Source organism: Pseudorasbora parva, chromosome 21 (genome assembly GCF_024679245.1).
Source record: "Pseudorasbora parva isolate DD20220531a chromosome 21, ASM2467924v1, whole genome shotgun sequence".
In the NCBI taxonomy this organism is placed as follows: Eukaryota; Metazoa; Chordata; class Actinopteri; order Cypriniformes; family Gobionidae; genus Pseudorasbora; species Pseudorasbora parva.
Genome location: NC_090192.1, coordinates 38,687,978 through 38,700,680, shown reverse-complemented (window position 1 = coordinate 38,700,680; position 12,703 = coordinate 38,687,978). Strand labels below are relative to the sequence as shown.

Sequence of the window (12,703 nt, the reverse complement as noted above, 5' to 3'; positions counted from 1 at the left end):
CTGAGACAACAACAGCAGAAAGCACCACAACTGAGACAACAACAGCAGAAAGCACCACAACTGAGACCACAACAATAGAAAGTACAACAACTCCAGAAAGCACCACAACTGAGACCACAACACCAAGCACCACAACTGAAACCACAACAATAGAAAGTACGACAACAGGCACAACAACTCCAGAAAGTACCACAACTGAGACCACAACAGCAGAAAGCACCACAACTGAGACCACAACAATAGAAAGTACAACAACAGCCACAACAACTCCAGAAAGTACCACAACTGAGACCACAACACCAAGCACCACAACTGAGACCACAACGATAGAAAGTACAACAACTCCAGAAAGCACCACAACTGAGACCACAACACCAAGCATCAAAACTGAGACCACAACGATAGAAAGTACAACAACAGCCACAACAACTCCAGAAAGCACCACAACTGAGACCACAACACCTAGCACCACAACTGAGACAACAACAGCAGAAAGCACCACAACAATAGAAAGTACAACAACAGCCACAACAACTCCAGAAAGTACCACAACACCAAGCACCACAACTGAGACCACAACGATAGAAAGTACAACAACTCCAGAAAGCACCACAACTGAGACAACAACAGCAGAAAGCACCACAACTGAGACCACAACACCAAGCACCACAACTGAGACCACAACACCAAGCACCACAACTGAGACCACAACAATAGAAAGTACAACAACAGGCACAACAACTCCAGAAAGCACCACAACTGAGACAACAACAGCAGAAAGCGCCACAACTGAGACCACAACACCAAGCACCACAACTGAGACCACAACAATAGAAAGTACAACAACAGGCACAACAACTCCAGAAAGCACCACAACTGAGACCACAACACCAAGCACCACAACTGAGACAACAACAGCAGAAAGCACCACAACTGAGACCACAACAATAGAAAGTACAACAACTCCAGAAAGCACCACAACTGAGACCACAACACCAAGCACCACAACTGAGACAACAACAGCAGAAAGCACCACAACTGAGACCACAACAATAGAAAGTACAACAACTCCAGAAAGCACCACAACTGAGACCACAACACCAAGCACCACAACTGAAACCACAACAATAGAAAGTACGACAACAGGCACAACCACTCCAGAAAGTACCACAACTGAGACCACAACAGCAGAAAGCACCACAACTGAGACCACAACAATAGAAAGTACAACAACTGGCACAACAACTCCAGAAAGCACCACAACTGAGACCACAACAATAGAAAGTACAACAACAGGCACAACAACTCCAGAAAGCACCACAACTGAGACCACAACACCAAGCACCACAACTGAGACAACAACAGCAGAAAGCACCACAACTGAGACCACAACAATAGAAAGTACAACAACAGCCACAACAACTCCAGAAAGTACCACAACTGAGACCACAACACCAAGCACCACAACTGAGACCACAACGATAGAAAGTACAACAACTCCAGAAAGCACCACAACTGAGACAACAACAGCAGAAAGCACCACAACTGAGACCACAACAATAGAAAGTACAACAACAGGCACAACAACTCCAGAAAGCACCACAACTGAGACCACAACACCAAGCACCACAACTGAGACAACAACAGCAGAAAGCACCACAACTGAGACCACAACAATAGAAAGTACAACAACTCCAGAAAGCACCACAACTGAGACCACAACAGCAGAAAGCACCACAACTGAGACCACAACAATAGAAAGTACAACAACAACTCCAGAAAGTACCACAACTGAGACCACAACACCAAGCACCACAACTGAGACCACAACGATAGAAAGTACAACAACTCCAGAAAGCACCACAACTGAGACCACAACAATAGAAAGTACAACAACAGGCACAACAACTCCAGAAAGCACCACAACTGAGACCACAACACCAAGCACCACAACTGAGACAACAACAATAGAAAGTACAACAACAGGCACAACAACTCCAGAAAGCACCACAACTGAGACCACAACACCAAGCACCACAACTGAGACAACAACAGCAGAAAGCACCACAACTGAGACAACAACAACAGAAAGCACCACAACTGAGACCACAACACCAAGCACCACAACTGAGACCACAACAATAGAAAGTACAACAACTCCAGAAAGCACCACAACTGAGACCACAACACCAAGCACCACAACTGAGACCACAACAACAGGCACAACAACTCCAGAAAGCACCACAACTGAGACCACAACTATAGAAAGTACAACAACAGGCACAACAACTCCAGAAAGCACCACAACTGAGACAACAACAGCAGAAAGCACCACAACTGAGACAACAACAGCAGAAAGCACCACAACTGAGATCACAACACCAAGCACCACAACTGAGACCACAACAATAGAAAGTACAACAACAGGCACCACAACTGAGACCACAACACCAAGCACCACAACTGAGACAACAACAGCAGAAAGCACCACAACTGAGACCACAACACCGAGCACCACAACTGAGACCACAATAATAGAAAGTACAACAACAGGCACAACAACTCCAGAAAGCACCACAATTGAGACCACAACAGCAGAAAGCACCACAACTGGGACCACAACAATAGAAAGTACAACAACAGGCACAACAACTCCAGAAAGTACCACAACTGAGACCACAACGATAGAAAGTACAACAACTCCAGAAAGCACCACAACTGATACCACAACACCAAGCATCACAACTGAGACCACAACGATAGAAAGTACAACAACAGGCACAACAACTCCAGAAAGCACCACAACTGAGACCACAACACCAAGCACCACAACTGAGACCACAACAATAGAAAGTACAACAACAGGCACAACAACTCCAGAAAGTACCACAACTGAGACCACAACACCAAGCACCACAACTGAGACCACAACGATAGAAAGTACAACAACAGGCACAACAACTCCAGAAAGCACCACAACTGAGACCACAACACCAAGCACCACAACTGAGACCACAACAATAGAAAGTACAACAACAGGCACAACAACTCCAGAAAGCACCACAACTGAGACCACAACACCAAGCACCACAACTGAGACAACAACAGCAGAAAGAACCACAACTGAGACCACAACAATAGAAAGTACAACAACTCCAGAAAGCACCACAACTGAGACCACAACACCAAGCACCACAACTGAGACCACAACAATAGAAAGTACAACAACAGGCACAACAACTCCAGAAAGCACCACAACTGAGACCACAACACCAAGCACCACAACTGAGACCACAACACCAGAAAGCACCACAACTGAGACAACAACAACAGAAAGCACCACAACTGAGACCACAACAACAGAAAGCACCACAACTGAGACCACAACACCAAGCACCACAACTGAGACCACAACAATAGAAAGTACAACAACAGGCACAACAACTCCAGAAAGCACCACAACTGAGACCACAACACCAAGCACCACAACTGAGACAACAACAGCAGAAAGCACCACAACTGAGACAACAACAACAGAAAGCACCACAACGGAGACCACAACACCAAGCACCACAACTGAGACCACAACAATAGAAAGTACAACAACAGGCACAACAACTCCAGAAAGCACCACAACTGAGACAACAACAATAGAGAGTACAACAACAGCCACAACAACTCCAGAAAGTACCACAACACCAAGCCTCACAACTGAGACCACAACAATAGAAAGTACAACAACAGCCACAACAACTCCAGAAAGTACCACAACTGAGACCACAACACCAAGCACCACAACTGAGACCACAACACCAAGCACCACAACTGAGACCACAATGATAGAAAGTACAACAGCAGCCACAACAACTCCAGAAAGTACCACAACTGACACCACAACAATTGAAATTACAACAACAGGAACAACAACTCCAGAAAGTACCACAACTGAAACCACAACACCAAGCACCACAACTGAGACCACAACAGCAGAAAGCACCACAACTGAGACCACAACAATTGAAAGTACAACAACAGCCACAACAACTCCAGAAAGTACCACAACTGAGACCACAACACCAAGCACCACAACTGAGACCACAACGATAGAAAGTACAACAACAGGCACAACAACTCCAGAAAGCACCACAACTGAGACCACAACAGCAGAAAGTACAACAACAGGCACAACAACTCCAGAAAGTACCACAACTGAGACCACAACAATAGCCACAACAACTCCAGAAAGTACCACAACTGAGACCACAACAATAGCCACAACAACTCCAGAAAGTACCACAACTGAGACCACAACAATTGAAAGTACAACAACAGGAACAACAACTCCAGAAAGTACCACAACTGAGACCACAACACCAAGCACCACAACTGAGACCACAACAGCAGAAAGCACCACAACTGAGACCACAACAATTGAAAGTACAACAACAGCCACAACAACTCCAGAAAGCACCACAACTGACACCACAACAATTGAAAGTACAACAACAGCCACAACAACTCCAGAAAGTACCACAACTGAGACCACAACACCAAGCACCACAACTGAGACCACAACGATAGAAAGTACAACAACAGCCACAACAACTCCAGAAAGTACCACAACTGAGACCACAACAACTCCAGAAAGTACCACAACTGAGACCACAACAGCAGAAAGCACCACAACTGAGACCACAACACCAAGCACCACAACTGAGACCACAACGATAGAAAGTACAACAACAGGCACAACAACTCCAGAAAGCACCACAACTGAGACCACAACAATAGAAAGTACAACAACAGGCACAGCAACTCCAGAAAGTACCACAACTGAGACCACAACAATAGAAAGTACAACAACAGGCACAACAACTCCAGAAAGTACCACAACTGAGACCACAACAGCAGAAAGTACAACAACAGGCACAACAACTCCAGAAAGTACCACAACTGAGACCACAACAGCAGAAAGTACAACAACAGGCACAACAACTCCAGAAAGTACCACAACTGAGACCACAACAATTGAAAGTACAACAACAGCCACAACAACTCCAGAAAGTACCACTACTGAGACCACAACAATTGAAAGTACAACAACAGGAACAACAACTCCAGAAAGTACCACTACTGAGACCACAACAATTGAAAGTACAACAACAGGAACAACAACTCCAGAAAGTACCACAACTGAGACCACAACACCAAGCACCACAACTGAGACCACAACGATAGAAAGTACAACAACAGCCACAACAACTCCAGAAAGTACCACAACTGAGACCACAACAACTCCAGAAAGTACCACAACTGAGACCACAACAGCAGAAAGCACCACAACTGAGACCACAACACCAAGCACCACAACTGAGACCACAACGATAGAAAGTACAACAACAGGCACAACAACTCCAGAAAGCACCACAACTGAGACCACAACAATAGAAAGTACAACAACAGGCACAGCAACTCCAGAAAGTACCACAACTGAGACCACAACAATAGAAAGTACAACAACAGGCACAACAACTCCAGAAAGTACCACAACTGAGACCACAACAGCAGAAAGTACAACAACAGGCACAACAACTCCAGAAAGTACCACAACTGAGACCACAACAGCAGAAAGTACAACAACAGGCACAACAACTCCAGAAAGTACCACAACTGAGACCACAACAATTGAAAGTACAACAACAGCCACAACAACTCCAGAAAGTACCACTACTGAGACCACAACAATTGAAAGTACAACAACAGGAACAACAACTCCAGAAAGTACCACAACTGAGACCACAACAGCAGAAAGTACAACAACAGGCACAACAACTCCAGAAAGTACCACAACTGAGACCACAACAATTGAAAGTACAACAACAGCCACAACAACTCCAGAAAGTACCACTACTGAGACCACAACAATTGAAAGTACAACAACAGGAACAACAACTCCAGAAAGTACCACAACTGAGACCACAACGATAGAAAGTACAACAACAGGCACAACAACTCCAGAAAGTACCACAACTGAGACCACAACACCAAGCACCACAACTGAGACAACAACTCCAGAAAGTACCACAACTGAGACCACAACAATAGAAAGTACAACAACAACAGAAATTCCCACCGCAGGTACCACAACAGCAGTCCAATAGTATATGTTAAAGCTTCTAGTGGTAACTCAGTCAACAGTGGCATGGAAAACTTTCAAATAAGAAAAAAATATGAATATTTTTCATACAATATATTAAAATTGGGGCTGACTATTTGAACACATTTATCTAATTAATTAGATATGGGAAAAATAATGCATTCAAATTATTTACAAATGTACCACACCCCACCCCAGACCTATGTAGTTAATCATACATTTGATATTTTAATAATTATTTATCTTGCAGGTAAAATCATTAACTGTTACATGATTTATATAATGAGCAGTGTTCGGAGTGGGCCCGTACACACAGTATCCACACATCTCTTTATTAATCAGTAGCAAACCCTCACTTTTTCTTGCATACTGGCACATGTTGCCAGTGCTCTGAGCACTGTACCCTGATAGGGGTGATACCATACACTCATGTCAAGATTCAATACTATTGCAATACTAATCTCACAATAAAATCTTTCTTGGGATATTTTAAGTCAAAATAAAGGAGAGATGTATTATTATTATTATTATTATTATTATTATTATTATTATTATTATTATTATTATTATTATTATTATTATTATTATTATTATCAGGACACACAAATAACCCCCCATTGGATTGTTATGCTTTATATATGTTTCCTGCCGTAATGTCACTGACACTGTGTAAACCTTTTTTGCTATGTTCTGCCTCTCCTGCTATTTATGCACTATACATATAAGACCATTTAAAATGCTTTGAATAATCATATTACTAAAACTAAAAGTGATATAGTGATTTAAATAATGCTTGTGCTTTAACTTTGAGGAGTGTCATTCTGGCAGCTTGTGTGCTTTAGATGATCAATGCAATCCGTCACAGTTCTTATGTTGTTCTCACACGTCACACAAGCATTTGAACGTCCAAGTTTACTTCATTATCTGCGTCCTTGTAAATCTTTTCATAATTTAAAGTAATTTTGTCTCTTGAGAAGACATGGATTTGGATTAAACACTCAATTTATTTATTTGTTTATTTATTTATTTATTTATTTGACCATGCCTTTATGACATTTTTGAGGTCTTAAGTTTGAGAGGAATTGACTTTAAGTGGAGGTACAGAAATCTTTCTCTGGTTTCTTGAAAAACATATGAAATTTGTATTTTGAAGAGTTCTGAAAAATTAATAACTGTGAAATGACATGATTGTAAGTATATGATGACAGAATTTAAATTTTTGTGTATATTATACCTAATAAATAGAGTAAGCTGAGCCTTGTATGAAACAATCTTTTCTAGACACTTCACATCAACTATCCTTCTGACATTCATATCCATTTTTATGTGTGTTATAAAAACTAACAAACTACGTAATAGTAGGCCTGTCACAATAACAAATTTTGCTGGATGATAAATTGGCCAAGAAATGATTGCGATAAACAATAATATCGTCGTTCTGAGACCATTTTTTATCTAAAATGATAATGGCATAATAATGCAGGTACACCTTTTCAGATATCAATAAACTTTTATTTCTAAAGACTATTTAACAATGAAAACGGAAAACATTTTAAATATCCACAATAAATAAACAAAACACCCAAAAACAATAAAAGCAATGGACTCTCAATCTTTTAACAAAAATGGACGTGAATAAATACCAAAAACAATAAATAAAATGGAAGAAAACTGCAACGGAGGATTGTGTTTTAGGTGCCAACACATTCTCACACCCAACTCGTCACATATGGACGCTTGACCCGGACCCCTTGTCGTCACTTTTCAACGAACTGGGCGTACCTTTATCGTCAATTTTCGATGCGCTGGGTGCTCCATTCATTTCAATGAGAAACCTTTGGCGTCATACACAGACGCACTGGAAATGGGAATATTATCGTCATGGTGAAATTTATTTTTTGATTTATTTATTGAAATTATTTATTGATTTATAATTTTGCCATTATGACATGTTGGAGTGTGCTTCTCAATTAAATCAGCAAGCATAATTTCATTTACATTTATTTTATTTACGCTATTTAGACACATTTTAACATGTAACCCAACCCCACCCCATCCATAAACCTACCCATTTGTGTGAACATGATATAAAACACAGGATATAACATACGACTGCATCCACGAGTTATTCAAAAAAGTTAAATAATCCAAGTTTTCCGAGGCCAAACGATTGATTTGTATGAAGAAAATCCCCAAAAGCGATCAGCATCTCCATCCGCCGAAGATCATGAACAAACACATTAAATTTCAAATATTGCCGCCCGTACTTCAGATTTCGTAGTGAAATTGCATTGGCTCTCATATGCCTTGTGACCAATTGCGTCATTACGTCAGCATTGATTGTAAAATGTCATTGGCTCTCGTGTGTCTTGTGACCGATTGCGTCATGTTTAAGAGTCTTTTGAATTATTTGAATGAGTTATGAATGAGTTTGTTCACGGGGCAGCGGGATCATCATTTCAGCGATTAAAACATCAAGATCAACTCTGTTCTTCACATGAAGACATCGTATGACTTCAGAAGACTTGGAATGCAACATGAGCTAATACTTTTACACTGTTTTGGTCAGAATTTGAAATAAATACTTGTGACTGTACATTTATTTTCCTGGTATGTGTTTTAAATTGTTAAGATGTGGGTAGGTCTGGGGTAGGAGTTGGGTTAGTTGCTCCAAAATATAAAAAGTAGCCTTTAAATATTAATAAAATCGTGTCTGCTTTTACAAACGCAAATAATTAAATGTGTCTGTGTATGACGCCAAAGGTTTATCATTGAAATCAATGGAGCACCCAGCGCGTCGAAAATTGACGATAAAGGTACGCCCAGTTCGTTGAAAAGTGACGACAAGGGGTCCGGGTCAAGCGTCCATGTGAGACGAGTTGGGTGTGAGAATGTATTTTAGGTGCATATAGGGGTGGCACGGTTCACAAAACCCACAGTTCGGTTCATATCACGGTTTAGGGTCACGGTTTTCGGTTCTCTACAGTTCTTGCTGGTTTTTTCTTTTAATCATTAATAATCCAGAAATATACTTCAGCATATGATATATAGCTTAATTATCCACAATCTAGGATACAGTATATTAAAAAAATGGTTATATCATGTAATCATGCACAAACTGAACTTGACTTGACCATCTCTGAGGAAAGCTAGGTGAGATTTTGACAGCAAGAGAGAAGACATTGATGACATGCCTTTCACATTTATTTGGGAAAAAAGGAAAATGTGTATCGCTATCTCTAAAGGGACTTATGTACCTTATTAGCACACAAAGATTAAACTAAAGAACTAAATTAAATTGATCAAACTGCCAACTTCAGTGTAGCTTTAAGCCTTGTTTATATTTGACGCATCTGCACAAACGCGAGGGTGCGCACGGCAAAAATGACGTCAACACGGAGTGCGCGAGACCCCATTTCGCTTTTGCATGTTAAATTTTCTAACTTTGCGTTCAGCTCCGCAACTGAAGAAGCACGAGGTCCAGGAGAATCTGGCTGAGCATGGCTGAACAGCTCTTATGAGTTCAGATTATTATTTGGTGTCTTATTCCACAAAAATAAATCGGACAGCAAAATGCTCACGGCACACATCCAAACAAGTTGACATGTCTTATTAAAGAATGTTTTGATAGACTGATTAATAGATTGATTAATAATTGATAATAGACTGATCTTCTGGTGTAACTCTCCTTTTCATGATGTTACCGATACCCAGATTTTTTCAATCAACATTTTACGCTAGTTTCACTTGTTCTGTCACTGCACTTCTAACTTCAATGAAGCAGCCTCAAGTCATAATGGTTCTGTTCAATAGAAGGGGAGGGACATGCATTTTATTGTTGAAATATGTATAGCTAGCTATAGCTGAAATAATTAATAACCTTTGGACAACATAATTTTTAAGCAGAAAGTACAACCACAGGCACAACAACTCCAGAAAGCACCACAACTGAGACCACAACACCGAGCACCACAACTGAGACCACAACAATAGAAAGTACAACAACAGGCACAACAACTCCAGAAAGCACCACAACTGAGACAACAACAGCAGAAAGTACAACAACAGGCACAACAACTCCAGAAAGCACCACAACTGAGACCACAACAATAGAAAGTACAACAACAGGCACAACAACTCCAGAAAGCAGCACAACTGAGACCACACCAGCAGAAAGCACCACAACTGAGACCACAACACCGAGCACCACAACTGAGACCACAACGATAGAAAGTACAACAACAGCCACAACAACTCCAGAAAGTACCACAACTGAGACCACAACACCAAGCACCACAACTGAGACCACAACACCGAGCACCACAACCGAGACCACAACAATAGAAAGTACAACAACAGCCACAACAACTCCAGAAAGTACCACAACTGAGACCACAACAATAGAAAGTACAACAACAGCCACAACAACTCCAGAAAGTACCACAACCGAGACCACAACAGCAGAAAGCACCACAACTGAGACCACAACACCAAGCACCACAACCGAGACCACAACTGCAGAAAGCACCACAACCGAGACCACAACGATAGAAAGTACAACAACAGCCACAACAACTCTAGAAAGTACCACAACTGAGACCACAACACCGAGCACCACAACACCGAGCACCACAACTGAGTCCACAACGATAGAAAGTACAACAACAGCAGCAACAACTCCAGAAAGTACCACAACTGAGACCACAACAGCAGAAAGCACAACAACTGAGACAACAACAATAGAAAGTACAACAACAGGCACAACAACTCCAGAAAGCACCACAACTGAGACCACAACAATAGAAAGTACGACAACAGGCACAACAGCTCCAGAAAGTACCACAACTGAGACCACAACACCAAGCACCACAACTGAGACCACAACAATAGAAAGTACAACAACTCCAGAAAGCACCACAACTGAGACCACAACACCGAGCACCACAACTGAAACCACAACAATAGAAAGTACGACAACAGGCACAACAGCTCCAGAAAGTACCACAACTGAGACCACAACAGCAGAAAGCACCACAACTGAGACCATAACAATAGAAAGTACAACAACAGGCACAACAACTCCAGAAAGTACCACAACTGAGACCACAACAGCAGAAAGCACCACAACTGAGGCCACAACAATAGAAAGTACAACAACAGGCACAACAACTCCAGAAAGTACCACAACTGAGACCACAACAATTGAAAGTACAACAACAGGAACAACAACTCCAGAAAGTACCACAACTGAGACCACAACAGCAGAAAGTACAACAACAGACACAACAACTCCAGAAAGTACCACAACTGAGACCACAACAGCGGAAAGTACAACAACAGGCACAACAACTCCAGAAAGTACCACAACTGAGACCACAACAGCAGAAAGTACAACAACAGCCACAACAACTCCAGAAAGTACCACAACTGAGACCACAACAGCAGAAAGCACCACAACTGAGACCACAACAGCAGAAAGTACAACAACAGCCACAACAACTCCAGAAAGTACCACAACTGAGACCACAACACCAACCACCACAACTGAGACCACAACAGCAGAAAGCACCACAACTGAGACCACAACAATTGAAAGTACAACAACAGGAACAACAACTCCAGAAAGTACCACAACTGAGACCACAACAGCAGAAAGTACAACAACAGGAACAACAACTCCAGAAAGTACCACAACTGAGACCACAACACCAAGCACCACAACTGAGACCACAATGATAGAAAGTACAACAACAGCCACAACAACTCCAGAAAGTACCACAACTGAGACCACAACAATTGAAAGTACAACAACAGGCACAACAACTCCAGAAAGTACCACAACTGAGACCACAACAATTGAAAGTACAACAACAGGAACAACAACTCCAGAAAGTACCACAACTGAGACCACAACACCAAGTACCACAACTGAGACCACAACAATTGAAAGTACAACAACAGCCACAACAACTCCAGAAAGTACCACAACTGAGACCACAACACCAAGCACCACAACTGAGACCACAACGATAGAAAGTACTACAACAGGCACAACATCTCCAGAAAGCACCACAACTGAGACCACAACAATAGAAAGTACAACAACAGGCACAACAACTCCAGAAAGCACCACAACAGCAAGCACCACAACTGAGACCACAACAATAGAAAGTACAACAACAGGCACAACAACTCCAGAAAGCACCACAACAGCAAGCAGCACAACTGAGACCACAACAGCAGAAAGCACCACAACTGAGACCACAACACCAAGTACCACAACTGAGACCACAACAATAGAAAGTACAACAACAGGCACAACAACTCCAGAAAGTACCACAACTGAGACCACAACACCAAGCACCACAACTGAGACCACAACGATAGAAAGTACAACAACAGGCTCAACAACTCCAGAAAGCACCACAACAGCAGAAAGCACCACAACTGAGACCACAACAATAGAAAGTACGACAACAGGCACAACAACTCAAGAAAGTACCACAACTGAGACCACAACAATTGAAAGTACAACAACAGGAACAA

General features: G+C 41.8%; 1 protein-coding gene and 1 long non-coding RNA gene across 2 annotated transcripts in view; one reads left to right on the top strand and one right to left on the bottom strand.

Moving 5' to 3' along the window:
* LOC137055869 (uncharacterized) overlaps positions 1-12,703 on the bottom strand; it is a 70,840-nt gene that overhangs the window by 40,043 nt on the left and 18,094 nt on the right. The gene's annotated exons all lie outside the window — the stretch shown is intronic.
* On the top strand, positions 3,183-12,303 carry LOC137056501 (mucin-2-like; the record flags this gene model as incomplete). Its single annotated transcript, XM_067430621.1, has 3 exons — positions 3,183-3,567; positions 5,167-5,423; positions 11,731-12,303. Coding segments are annotated over 3 exons (1,215 nt in total), but the record flags the coding sequence as incomplete, so codon positions are not given.